Source organism: Monodelphis domestica, chromosome 2, assembly GCF_027887165.1.
Source record: "Monodelphis domestica isolate mMonDom1 chromosome 2, mMonDom1.pri, whole genome shotgun sequence".
NCBI lineage: Eukaryota > Metazoa > Chordata > Mammalia > Didelphimorphia > Didelphidae > Monodelphis > Monodelphis domestica.
In genome coordinates this window covers 543,008,812-543,022,758 of record NC_077228.1, presented here as the reverse complement: position 1 = coordinate 543,022,758, position 13,947 = coordinate 543,008,812, and the positions used below count along the sequence as shown (strand labels likewise).

Genomic DNA, 13,947 nt, shown 5'->3' with positions numbered 1-13,947 from the left:
TGCTGGCCTGGCCATTAACTAATCAGTCATCTATCACTTAACGAGCATCGATGAAGCACCTACTGTGTGCCAGCTGCCTGGGCGTTAGTCATTGATCACTTAAAGGGCATCCATGACGCCCCTACTAGGAGCTAAATGCTGGGTTGGGGTGGGGGCCCCAATACAAAGAAATGATCACTGCCTCCTGGGGGCTCGGTTCTGCTACGGAAATTGCGTTGACCCCAAGGGAAAGAAAAGGGCCATTTGGGTGAGAAACAGCAAAAGCAGCATTTTGGAGAAACAAAGGAAAAATGGGCCTCTGGAGAGAATGCGGTCCGGAGAAGCCCAGAGAAAAGCCCGGCAGAGGCTGGGGGGGCCGACGGCCTTCCACCTGGCCGTGGTGCTTCGCGGCCCGACAACGATGGCGGTGTGACTCTGGCTTGCGAGTTTTCTCCTGGGAAGAACTCCAGAACGGTGTGGGCCCGCGGGAGTGATCTGCCCGTCTCCGCCACGATGCGCCAGCCAGGAGGCCCTGAAGAATCAGCTTCTCCCGTCGAGGGTGGCGGCCGTCGGGGCCGAATGCCGATCGCTAGGTGGACCTGCGGAGGGCTTGAGCGGATGCCGGGCGCTGGCTTTGCCTGAAGACGTGCGGAGGCCCTTTGTAGCCCTTCGGCTGAAGGGGTCAGCCCAGGCCAGCTCCCTTGGGTGACGTCGGGCTCGCCTAACAGAGCTCTGGCTGCGGGCCTGGCAGCTCCGCGGTGGCCTGGATGGTGCCAGGCTTGGAGATCAAATGCGGCGGCTGCTGCCTGCCTCCGTTTCTTCATCTGTAAAGCAGGCAGCCCAGCAGTCCCTCCCTCCCTGCCAGGTCGGGGGCGCGGCGGGACCTACCTGGGAGCGGACGGGGAGCCCCAGGCCCCTCTTGTCGGCCACGATGATGGTCACGATGGTCTTCAGGACGGTGGCCAGGAAGGTGTTGACGCCGAACACGAGGGCGCACAGCTCCTTGGTCAGGGAGGAGGCGATCTGGAAACTGGGCAGACCCGGCCGTCACTGGGGCGCAGAGTGGGGGGCCTGGGCCAGGGGGCGCCCATTGCAGCTGTCACCCCAAACCTGAGAAGCCCAGAGAAGAGAGGCGGCCCGGCCACCCCTGGGCATCCCCTGGCACTGAGCATGCCTGCGGGGGCTTCCGGAGAAGCTCAAGCTGTTGCTGACAGGAGGGCTGCCCCCAGGGTGTCCGGCCCACCCGCCTCCGGATGCCCCGCCCCGCGACCCGCCTCCCGATGCCCCGCCCAGCGAGACTCACGTGGCGATGGGCACCAGGAACTGCTGGAGGCCTCGGAACAGCACGAGGGCGGCGTAGCACAGCCAGATGTCGCCGGTGCTGTACATGAGCAGGATGAGCCCGGCCTGGAGGACGGTGACGCTCCCGATCACCAGCTCCGACCACACGGCCCAGCGGAGCCTCACGAAGCCGGCGGCGAAGGCGGCCGCGGCCCCTGCGGAGGGAGACAGAACGGGCACTCGGAGGGAGCCGCCGAGCGGGGGCGGGGCGGGGCGGCCGAGGGGGGGCTCCTACCGAGCAGCGTGGCGGCCGCGTCCACGCCGCCGTTGTAGACCTTGTCCGGGTTCACCTCGCTCCACAGGATGTGGACGTAGTAGATGACCAGGTAGTAGCCCACGAAGTTGAACACCCACCACAGCGACCAGAGGCGCAGCTGCGGCACGCGCGCCACGTCCCCGAGCTGCGCCAGCATCCGCCCCAGCGCCGAGGCCCCGCCGGCCGCCGCCTGGTCCGGGTTCATGCGCTCCAGCTCGGGCCCCGCCGCCGCCGCCTCCCGCCGGTTGAAGAAGAGGCTGCGCTTGGGCCGCTTCAGGAAGAGCGCCAGGAGCAGCCCGAAGCCCATGAAGCCCAGCGAGACGCGGTTGAGGGTGGCGAAGGGGACGCGGCCGGCCGTGACGCAGAGCTGGCCCAGCACGGAGCTGGCGAAGACGCCCAGCAGCACGGAGGAGCGCGAGTAGCCGGCCATGCGCTGGTAGCGCGCCGGGCTGACCAGGGAGAAGATGTACGAGGAGTAGGCGACGCGCGCCGCCATGGTGACGCCGTAGAAGAACTCCATGAACTGCATGGCCAGCGTGCTGGCGCCGAAGCAGAGCAGCAGCCACACGGCCACGTGGCTCGCGCTCTGCAGCACCAGCACCGGCTTGTAGCGCAGGAAGTCGGTGAGCAGGAAGACGGGCACCAGCACGGCCATGTACGAGTAGGTGAGCACCGGCGTGATCTCGTTGGCGACCTGGGAGGGGAAGGCGAGCGCGTCACCCGAGCCTCTGACCCGCCCCGCCCGCCCGCCACGGACTCCCGGAGCCAAGGGGACACGGCGGGCCCCAGGCCTTGGGGGTCCGCAGAGCGGGGACCCCGCCTGCCCAGGAATGGGCAGTCTGGGGAAGACGCCCATTGGCTGCCTGGGGCAGGGGACGCCCAAAGGGGCGGGGCTTCATCGCGCCTCCACCCACAGGGCCGCCCCCTCCCGCCTCGCTCTTCCGGCCATCTTGGGTGGGAAACAGGAGGGACCCTGTTCTGCTGCCTCCTGGGGACGCCCGCCCTCGGCCACGACCCAGAACTGCCGGCCCGGTCGGGGTGCCTCGGGGTGGCACTGGGAGCCCCAGCCGGCCTCCCGGTCCCCTGGAGGTCCTCCCCAGAGCCACAGCTGGAGGAGGGAGGAGGCCTGTCGCAGCCCCGCCCTCGGCTTGGGGGGCCACGTGCAGAACGAAGAGCAGAGCAAGCCCAGATGTCCGCCGGTCCACCCAGGCAGCAGCGCCCTCTGCCTGGGCTCCCCCGCAGGCTCCGCCCCATCGGACCCAGGAAGCCCCCTTGGCTCGCTCGGGGTGGCCTCCGCAGGCAGCCTGGGCTCCCCGATGGGGAGGCCGACCCCGAGGCTTCCCCGCAGAGCCAGGACTGGCCCGCCGAGGCTGCTGGGAGCTCCAGCCCAGGCCTCACAGCCAGCCCGGCCCATCGCTGGCCCCCCCACGGCTCCTGGAAGCCAGAGCCCCCCTGGCCCGGCCCAGCTCCAAGGCCCGAGTGGGAAGGCCCGGACAGAAGGAGCCTCCGTGGCCTCCCGGCCTCCCTGCCGAAGAGACACCCCCTGCTGGCCCGGCCACCCCCTTCTCAGAGGCGGAGCCAGCCTGAGGCCTCCCCGGCCAAGCAGTGAGGAAAAGGGCCAGCCGGAGACAGAGGGAGGAGACAGAGGGAGGGGGGGACGGACACACAGACACAGAGAGGGGGAGACGGACACAGACACAGAGAGGGGGAGACGGACACAGACACAGAGAGGGAGGGGGAGACGGACACACAGACACAGAGGGAGGGGGAGACGGACACACAGACACAGAGGGAGGGGGAGACGGACACAGACACAGAGAGGGAGGGGGAGACGGACACACAGACACAGAGGGAGGGGGAGACGGACACAGACACAGAGAGGGAGGGGGGGACGGAGACACAGAAACAGAGAGGGAGGGGGAGACGGACACACAGACAGAGGGAGGGGGAGACAGACACACAGACACAGAGAGGGAGGGGGAGACGGACACACAGAGAGGGATGGGGAGACGGACACAGACCCAGAGAGGGGGAGACGGACACACAGACAGAGGGAGGGGGAGACGGACACAGACACAGAGAGGGGGAGACGGACACAGACACAGAGAGGGAGGGGGAGACGGACACACAGACACAGAGAGGGGGAGACGGACACACAGAGAGAGGGAGGGGGAGACGGACACACAGACAGAGAGGGAGGGGGAGATGGACACACAGACACAGAGAGGGAGGGGGAGACGGACACACAGACACAGAGAGGGAGGGGGAGACGGACACACAGACACAGAGAGGGGGAGACGGACACAGACACAGAGAGGGAGGGGGAGACGGACACAGACCCAGAGAGGGAGGGGGAGACGGACACACAGACACAGAGAGGGGGAGACGGACACACAGAGAGAGGGAGGGGGAGACGGACACACAGACAGAGAGGGAGGGGGAGATGGACACACAGACACAGAGAGGGAGGGGGAGACGGACACACAGACAGAGAGGGAGGGGGAGACGGACACACAGACAGAGAGGGAGGGGGAGATGGACACACAGACACAGAGAGGGAGGGGGAGACAGACACACAGACACAGAGAGGGAGGGGGAGACGGACACACAGAGAGGGATGGGGAGACGGACACAGACCCAGAGAGGGGGAGACGGACACACAGACAGAGGGAGGGGGAGACGGACACACAGACACAGAGAGGGGGAGACGGACACAGACCCAGAGAGGGAGGGGGAGACGGACACAGACCCAGAGAGGGAGGGGGAGACGGACACACAGACACAGAGAGGGGGAGACGGACACACAGAGAGAGGGAGGGGGAGACGGACACACAGACAGAGAGGGAGGGGGAGATGGACACACAGACACAGAGAGGGAGGGGGAGACGGACACACAGACAGAGAGGGAGGGGGAGACGGACACACAGACAGAGAGGGAGGGGGAGATGGACACACAGACACAGAGAGGGAGGGGGAGACGGACACAGACCCAGAGAGGGGGAGACGGACACACAGACACAGAGGGAGGGGGAGACGGACACACAGACACAGAGGGAGGGGGAGACGGACACAGACACAGAGAGGGAGGGGGAGACGGACACACAGACACAGAGGGAGGGGGAGACGGACACAGACACAGAGAGGGAGGGGGGGACGGAGACACAGAAACAGAGAGGGAGGGGGAGACGGACACACAGACAGAGGGAGGGGGAGACGGACACACAGACACAGAGAGGGAGGGGGAGACGGACACACAGAGAGGGATGGGGAGACGGACACAGACCCAGAGAGGGGGAGACGGACACACAGACAGAGGGAGGGGGAGACGGACACAGACCCAGAGAGGGGGAGACGGACACACAGACAGAGGGAGGGGGAGATGGACACAGACACAGAGAGGGGGAGACGGACACACAGAGAGAGGGAGGGGGAGACGGACACACAGACAGAGAGGGAGGGGGAGATGGACACACAGACACAGAGAGGGAGGGGGAGACGGACACACAGACACAGAGAGGGAGGGGGAGACGGACACAGACACAGAGAGGGAGGGGGAGACGGACACACAGACAGAGAGGGATGGGGAGACGGACACACAGACAGAGAGGGAGGGGGAGATGGACACACAGACACAGAGAGGGAGGGGGAGACGGACACACAGACACAGAGAGGGAGGGGGAGACGGACACAGACACAGAGAGGGAGGGGGAGACGGACACACAGACAGAGAGGGAGGGGGAGATGGACACACAGACACAGAGAGGGAGGGGGAGACGGACACATAGACAGAGAGGGAGGGGGAGATGGACACACAGACACAGAGAGGGAGGGGGGACGGACACGGACACAGACACAGAGAGGGAGGGGGAGACAGACACAGAGAGGGATGGGGAGACGGACACACAGACAGAGGGAGGGGGTGACGGACACACAGACACAGAGAGAGGGGGAGACGGACACACAGACAGAGAGGGAGGGGGAGATGGACACACAGACACAGAGAGGGAGGGGGGACGGACACGGGCACAGACACAGAGGGAGGGGGAGACGGAGGGGGCCAGCACGCCCGCCTGGCACAAGCGCGGTCCAGTGGAGGTGCGCTGCAGGAGGGCGGACACGGCCTGAGTCGCCTGGGAGAGGCCCAGGGCGCGTGGGGGTGTCCAGGGCGGTGGCAGAGGCCCCGCTCGGAGGCTCCTTCGGGCCGGCCGGGTGGTCGGGGAGGTCAGGAGGGCTGCAAGGAGCCAGCGAGGCCTCTGGAGCCGCCGGCACGGGGCGGCACGGCGTGCCCGTGTTTAGACAGCCCGTCCGGCTCTCCTCCTGGGCAGCAGCGAGCACCGGCCGAGCATGTCTGGGCTCCGGCTGGGTCCGGCGGATCTCTGCATGGGCTGCTCCCATCCCTCCCCTCAGGCAGGCAGGGCAGATCAGCTCGGAGCCGGCCAGTCCAGGCAGGCTCTCCGGGAGGCCGGAATGGGCCGTGCTGTGCTGGCCCAACATTCCTGTCCTGCCTGGCCCGCCCCGGGCAGGCACGTGGCCGGCCCTTTATCTGACTGGGCCGGTTCCAAAGTCTGAAGGTGCTCGGCAGCCAGTGGGAAACCCTGAACCGCGGGGGTGGGGGAGCCCCCTGCCTCCAGGGGGCCCCCCTGGGCCCCGGCGCCAGGTGGTGAGCCCCAGAATGCAGGCCCTTCCTGCGCCGTGTCTGCTCGGCCAGGGAGCCCATGGGTGGGGGTGTAGAGCCCCCGAGGGGCTGAGCCCAGAGAATGGAGGGCAGACTGTAAGTGGGGTTCTGTGTTCGATTCTTCACACTTCTCGGGTGCCCTCGGGCACTCTGGCCCCCCGGGACTCCCCCAAAAGGCTGTGGCCTGGCCCACAGACAGAGAGCTGGGAAGAAACCCTCCTTCTACAGAGGGGAAACTGAGGCACCGGAGTGCAGGAATGGGGCCCGAGGTGGCCCCTCTGGGGTGTGAGCCGGCCTTCCTGGCTACCCAGCCCCGGACCCCGTCCCCGCTTCCCTCCAGAGGGCGAGAGGAGCAGGGGAGGTCCCCTGGGCCCCCGGGGTCCCGAGGCCCAGCCGCCCCCCCCTACCTGCTCCCGGGTGAAGTTCTGGCCCAGCAGGTAGGGCGTGATGAAGCTCTCGCCGGGCCGCATCTGGCTCATGAAGCCGAAGAAGCAGAGGTAGAAGACCAGGAACTTCCAGGACCTGTCGGGGGCCGCGGTGGCCCCGGGCTTCTGGGGGTCCTCCATGGCGGCCCAGCCGGCTCCTGGAGGGACAGCGGGAGGCGTGAGGCCGGCGCAGCACAGCCTGCCCGACGGAGGAGGAGCCTCACCCCCTCCCAGAGCAGGACCGCCCAGGGGATGGACTGAGCCGGGAAGGGACACCAGCAAAGCATCCTGGGAACCCGGGGAGGATCAAGGAAGGCTTCCTGGGGGAGGTGACCCTGGGGTCAGGCTGAAGGGAGGAAGGAGCTCTGCAGGGCCAAGCACGGGAGGGGGGAAAACGGGCTCAGACCCGGGGACCAAGGCCGGAGCAGACCCAGGAGGACGCGGCGCCCCGCCGACGGACCCTCCAGCCCTCTCGCAGGCTGAGGAGGGGTCGGGGTGGTGCCGGTCTCACGCCCTCCCGGCGGGTGATGGAGGGCGCAGCCGGGGGGGAACACAATCCACGACATGGAGAATTCTGGACCCGAGGCAAGCCTGCTGGCACAACGGGGAGCGGGCGCTTACCCACTACTGCCTGCCGTAGAGGGGCCGTGTGGGGAGAAGTGACCTGTCCAGGGTCTCCCCGCTGGCCAGCCTCTGGGGCCAGATCCTAGCCCGGGCCCTCCCGCCTTCAGCCTCAAGACCGTCTCTCGCAGCGCTTCCCTGGCACGGAGCGGGCACCGGACCAACAGGAGAGCCCCACCTGGCCTGGCCACCCCCGCGGTCAGCTGCGCTCACACCCTCCCCCTCTCCCCGGGGCCCTCGCTGCCCCTTCCTCCCTCCGGGCTGTGCCACCCAGGGCCCTCGCTGCCCCTTCCTCCCTCCGGGCTGTCTCTGCCACCCGGGGCCCTCGCTGCCCCTTCCTCCCTCCGGGCTGTGCCACTCGGGGCCCTCTGAACGGGGAGGACGTGAGCGCTTCAGGCCCAAAAGACAGGCAGGGTCTGGGCCGGCTCCTCGCTCGGAGACCTTGGCAGGGTCCCTTTCCCCGGGGCCTCCCCCTGGGGTCTGCCCAGAAAGCCCCCAAAGGTGCCCCGAGGAGTCGGGCAGGACTGAACCAGCTGAGGGCGGACTCCGGGGGCAGCTGCAGGGCCCGCAGAACCGAGTTCTCGCCCTCCGCAGACGTGGGGCAGCCCCGGAGCGGGCAGCGGGGGGCCAGGTGGGGGCTTGAGAGCCTTCAAGAGGACCCTCCAAGGCCACGCAGGCCGAGGGAAAGAGGGATCGGGGCGCGGGGCGCGCTCCCCAAGAAGGGGCCCAGCCCCCTGTGAGGTGCCAGAGCAGGGAGAAGCCACCCGCTCCTGGGGCCCCGGCACCTCCCCGTCAGGTGGGGACTCCTGGGCCACCGGCTCCCTCCGACCCCCTCCAGCAGGAAGCCCTGGCCGGGGCCGGCGTCAGGGGGAGCCTCTGCCTCGGATGCTGGGGACGTCCCTCGGGCCCACCACAGGAGAAGGGGGGCTCCAGAGCCAGATGTGCCCCCGGGGGGTCACGGCCCCCGAGATTGGAGCCCAAAAGGACTCACCCAGGGTCCTACGTGCCTGCGCCCCACGACTCAGCGACGCTGATGACGCGGTCCCAGAGGGGCCAGCCGGTCACAGGATCCCCTGAACCCGGGTGGATGGAGAACGGCTCCTAATGAGGCCCCGCCAAGGACCCACCCCAGGCAGGGCAAAGTCCTGCCCACACGGCAGCCTCTCCTTCCTTCACAGCCGGCCCCCAGCCTGGGGGGGCCACGGGGGGTAGAGGAGGCCCAGACTGGCAGAGGAGGCTCAGACTGGCACGGGGGGCAGAGGAGGCTCAGACTGGCACGGGGGGCAGAGGAGGCTCAGACTGGCACAGGGGGTAGAGGAGGCTCAGACTGGCACAGGGGGCAGAGGAGGCTCAGACTGGCACAGGGGGTAGAGGAGGCTCAGACTGGCACAGGGGGTAGAGGAGGCTCAGACTGGCACAGGGGGTAGAGGAGGCTCAGACTGGCAGGGGGCAGAGGAGACTCAGACTGGCAGAGGAGGCTCAGACTGGCAGAGGAGGCTCAGACTGGCACAGAGGGTAGAGGAGACTCAGACCGGCACAGGGGGTAGAGGAGGCCCAGACTGGCAGGGGGCAGAGGAGACTCAGACTGGCAGAGGAGGCTCAGACTGGCACGGGGGGCAGAGGAGGCTCAGACTGGCACAGGGGGCAGAGGAGGCTCAGACTGGCACGGGGGTAGAGGAGGCTCAGACTGGCACAGAGGGTAGAGGAGGCTCAGACTGGCACAGGGGGCAGAGGAGGCTCAGACTGGCACAGGGGGCAGAGGAGGCTCAGACTGGCACAGGGGGTAGAGGAGGCTCAGACTGGCACAGAGGGTAGAGGAGGCTCAGACTGGCACAGAGGGTAGAGGAGGCCCAGACTGGCAGGGGGCAGAGGAGGCTCAGACTGGCAGAGGAGGCTCAGACTGGCACCCTCTCCCCTCACACGCAGGGGCTGTGCCAGCTTGAAACCTGGAGCCCCCAAGTGGGCCCGTCCCATGAGGATTGGCCCGAGGGAGGGTCTCAGCCTGCCGGCGGCGGGGCTGGCCCAGCTCCCCCATCCCTCCCTGAGGTCGGGGCCTCCCCGCTTCCCTTAGCCGCAGCAATGCCAATGCGGGTGCCCCGATTCTGCGGTTCTTCGGGGAGCCCCCCAAGCTTCTCTGCAGCACCCCTGGCCGGGGGCACCAAGGAGGGACGGCAGGCCGGGGGCCCCCTCGGGCAGAGCCAGCCGAGTGGGCAGCCTGCCCTGGCGGCTCTCCGCGGGAGCGGATGCCCGCTGTGCCCCACAAGTCTCTGGTCTGCTCAGCCACAGCGGGCTGACGTCACTGGGGGGGGCACAGCCCTTCCCCTTGGGGTCCGAAGAGGGGAAGTGACCGCCCACCCTCGGGGATCCTGGCCCCCTGGGGAAACTGAGGTGGGGCAGGGCAGCGGGGAACCCCAGACTCCGCGGGGTCGGAACCCCCATGCCTGAGATGCAGCCCCCCACCTTGGCCTCCCTCTGCCCAGGGGAACAAAGGGGTGACACTGGGAGTCCCTGAGGCCGGTAGGCGGGCGGGGAGGGGGATCTGGCTGATCCCGGGTGCCCCCAGCTAGGACCCTCGCCCTGCCCTCCCTCTCCTGGTCTCCCTCTCTGTAAAATGGGGCGGGGGGGGGGGGCCTGACCTGCCACAGACCTCAGCCACAGTTCGGGCCCTTCCCCACGTGGTGCCCCCACGTGCACGGCTTGGTGCCAGGAGCTCATCTTCTCCACCTGGCCCGAGCCAGACAGGACAGGGCCGGACGCCCGGTGCACCGTCCCCCCAGGTCCCGCCCCGACCCAAGACCCCTGCAGGACAGAGGCGGGGGGGTGGGGGGTGGGGGCGTGGGGGGGGTCTCCGTACCTGAGATACGCGTGCTGGGAGAGAGGGGCACCGGCGGGCCTGGCGCGGGCGGCAGCCCTGGGAGCCGCCGGACAGGACAGCAGAGAAGGTACAAAGGAGAGTGGACAGCTGACAGAGTGCCCGCCTGAGGTGGCGGGCGGCGCGGCTAGCCACTGGCGCTGGAGAGGGGCGGGAGAGGCGTGGAATAGCCGCGCGGCATTCTGGGCCTTGGAGTCCTAGGCCCCGGGTCACGCCTGCACGCCAGGCGCCTGCAGACTCTAGCGCCCACGGGGCTGTGGGCGGGGCGGGGCTGGAGGGAGCCGAGAGGAGAGTGGGAGCCTGAACAGGCCCCGCCCCGCCCCCGCCCCGGGCACCCGTACATCTCGGAGCTTGGGGAGGCTCCGCCCCAGCCCCAAACCTACCGGAGCCAGGGAGGCCCCGCCCACCGCTGGTCCCGCCCCCTCCAGGCCCTCCCTTTCCTGCACTTAAAGAAACAGGAGCCCGGAGAGTCCCACTCCGCCCTCAGCCCCCCAAAAGCACTAGACGGAGAGGGGACCAGTTGGGTCAGCGGGCTTCTTTGCCTGTGTGTCCCGGAGACTGTCTGAATTCTGGAATTGGGCGAGAAGCTGGAGGGTCCCTGAGTGAGGTCGGCCCGAGACTCCCTCCATGCCTGGGGGCTGGCCACGTGGGGCCTCCGGAACCCAAGAAGACGCGCCTCCATCCTTTCCGTTCCTTCGGTTGCCCATTCTTAGGATCCCGCTTTCTTGAGGACGGCCTCGGAGGCGTCTCGTCTAGCCTCCTCTTTTCCTTATAAGGAAACTGAGGCTCATCGGAGCGAAGTGACAGAGGCAGCATTTGAACCCAGGTCCTGTGACTTCCTCTCTGGCACAGTCTCTCTCTGCCCCCCCCCCCCCAGTCCTGAGGCTGGCCCCAACAGCTGCACCCCCCCCCCCCCAGCGGTGTTCAGGGCTCAGTGGTTTAGCCCTGGCTTCCTTAGCGGCAGGCTCGGCTGGGCCATCCTGGCTTCCCCGCCCCTCCCCCTCCCCCAGTAAGCCCACGTCCCACTAATTAAGAGAAAGGGGCTCAGGGCTTCCTGGCTTGGAGCCTGGGGGGCATCTGGGGCAGCATTCTGGGAAAGAGGCTGAGCCCGGGCTGCCCAGACGTCACGTCCCGAGCACCTGGCCGCCCCCCCACGGCGGAAGCTCAAGTGCTGCCTCTGGGCTTTGGATCGCCCCCTCCTGGGGTCTCCTTGGCTCCCTTAGCTGGACCCACTTTCTAACCTGGACAGACCAGCCGGCTCCATCGGCCCAGACCTGCGGGGAAGCCGGGCCATCTCCAGAATGAGCGGAGGAGGGACCTTGGAACGCTGAAGCCCTGGGTTCAAGTCCTGCCTCTGTGTGACCCACAGAGCAGGGGGCCCATCCGGGCAAGCCTGGGAGCTTTGTTCTGGCTTGGGGCCCCCAACGGGGAATCTATTTCTCCTGGAAGCTTTGGGCAGCCCCCCCAATCCAAGCTCTTCCCTTCACGTGTGCTGCTTTAGCTGGGAACATTCCTAGCCCTCAGGGGGCTCCCAGCAGTCCTGGGCACACAGCAGGGCCTCCAGAACATTCCCTGGACAGCAGCCCGAGCTCCACAGGCTTCATTCCAACATCTGGAGGCCGGCCAGGGAAAGGGATCCTCCCGAAGGGGCCTGCACTGGGATACCAGGCGCTCCGTCCACATTGGCCTCCTCAAGGGCCAGCCTGCTGCCCACACTGCTGCTGGTCCCCACGATGGCCCAAAGCCCCCTTTCTTTTCCTTCCTTCCTTCCTTCCTTCCTTCCTTCCTTCCTTCCTTCCTTCCTTCCTTCCTTCCTTCCTTCCTTCCTTCCTTCCTTCCTTCCTTCCTTCCTTCCTTCCTTCCTTCCTTCCTTCCTTCCTTCCTTCCTTCCTTCCTTCCTTCCTTCCCTCCCTCCCTCCTCCCTTCCCTCCCTCCCTCCCTCCTTCCTTCCTTCCTTCCTTCCTTCCTTCTTTCCTTCCTTCCTCCCTTCCTCCCTTCCTTCCTCCCTCCCTCCCTCCCTCCCTCCCTCCCTTCCCTTCCTCCCTTCCTTCCTTCCCTCCTTCCTTCCTTCCTTCCTTCCTTCCTTCCTTCCTTCCTTCCTTCCTTCCTTCCTTCCTTCCTTCCTTCCTTCCCGACCTCTCCGGGGCAGGCCAGGAGGCGGAGTTTGGGGAGCAGGTGTTCAGCCGGGCCCAACTCTTCACGACTCCACGTGGGGCTTTCTTAGCAGAGACCCCGGAATGGGTTCCTTTTCAGCTCCTTTGACAGAGGAGGGATCTGAGGCCAGCAGGGTGACACACTTAGGAAGTGTCTGACTCAGCAGGATGAGGCTTCCCGACTCCAGGCCTGCCGCTGTTCGTAACCCAGATCCAGACAAACCCCAGCAGCCAACAGTGACGCCCTACCCCGAGCCACGCACTGCGCTGGGGCAAAGCTTAGACGGTCTTTTCCCTCAGGGGGCTTCCCGTCTCCAAGGAAGGGGATGACGCCATTTTCAAAGCCAAAGCTGGCGCCCCATGAAAGACCACCCGAAGTCATGCTGCCACGGCCACGCGGGCCACCACTAGGCTTCACCTCCCGACTCTTGGATCCCAGAGATGACAGAGGCCGTGTCGGAGGGGCACGCCGGGGGAGCTTTGCCCACAGAGACCCCCCCCCCCCCCGGCATGTATCCCAGAGGAGGGGCACCATCCAGCCTTGACCGGAGCCTGCCGAGGTGTTTGTGGATCTCACGCCTGATCGGAGCGTGCTGGCGAGCGAGCCGCTCATCACTTGTGAATGCGGCGCTCTGAAGGCAGAAGGAGCAGCTGGCACCGTGTAATGAAAGGTTCCGTTCTGAGGCCGTGCTGTGGGCAGGGCATGGGTGAGCGGGGCAGCGCCAGGCCAGCTGAGGCTCCGTTGGGGGACGGGGGCACCTGGGAGCTGCCTTTGGGACCTTTGGAAGAGGGATTCTGCGTGCAGGGAGAGCCGGGGCCCTGCGTGGAGGCTGCAAAGGGGCCAGTGGCCGTTGGACAGCAGCGAGAACTTCCCAAGAAGTGGTGGAGCCCAAGCAGAATGGGCTGCTTTGGGGAGGGGCTCCCCATCCCCGTCCCCGGGGTGCCGGAAGGCTCATTCCTCTGGGGGATGCTACACCCCGGGGAGAAGGCCGGCCCTTGGATTAGCCAGCCCTTGGGGGCATAAGCTGTCCCGCGAGCTTGGTGTCTCCTGCAGAGGCTGTGCCAAAGGGGGAAGGGAAGAAGCAAGTCCGGGGTGGACCCGGGACCCTTGGGAGATGCTCGCAGCATCCTTTGGATGGATCTGCTCGATCACCCGGCAGGGAGGCTGAGGCCAGCTCCCCGGCTCTTCGAGCTCAGCCTGCAGCCCCCATCCTCTTCCCGGGCAGAGAATGAGGAAAACGGGGGTCCTCCTGGGCCTGCCTGTTGTCCGCAGCAGAGCTGTGGCCTCGGACACCCGATGCCGCCCCTCCAAGGGGCCACAGAGGCCAGTTTACAAGTGGGACGTCTCATTGCCGGGAATGCCATCCTCGAAGCCGTCTCTACCCCGCGTGCCCCCATCTGTCCCTCCTCTGAGCTTCTCTTTCTCTCGGGACGTCGCCCGCTTTCCAGCCTCACGCCGAGGCGTCGCCTCTGCCCCCCCGTCAGGAGCCGGAAGAGACTCGAGAGCCTTCCTCACCGACTGCGCTTTTACAGCTTGGGAAACTGAGCCTCAGCGGCGGCAGGGCCTGCTGGGTGTCGGGCACGTCGTTGTTGCGCTGCCTCTCCTCTACGTCCTCCGACCCGGG

General features: G+C 67.2%; 1 protein-coding gene across 1 annotated transcript in view; it reads right to left on the bottom strand.

The window, feature by feature from the left end:
- The window catches only part of SLC19A1 (solute carrier family 19 member 1), an 11,723-nt gene extending 1,321 nt beyond the window's left edge, over positions 1-10,402 (bottom strand). The window contains exons 1-5 of the mRNA XM_056814560.1: positions 10,152-10,402; positions 6,659-6,834; positions 1,556-2,270; positions 1,283-1,475; positions 868-1,009 (exon numbers count right to left, since the gene is read on the bottom strand). Of these exons, the coding sequence (XP_056670538.1) occupies positions 868-1,009; positions 1,283-1,475; positions 1,556-2,270; positions 6,659-6,817 (1,209 nt within the window). The 5' untranslated portion in view covers positions 6,818-6,834; positions 10,152-10,402. The remainder of the gene's footprint in view (positions 1-867; positions 1,010-1,282; positions 1,476-1,555; positions 2,271-6,658; positions 6,835-10,151) is intronic.
- Between the last annotated feature and the right edge of the window lie 3,545 nt (positions 10,403-13,947).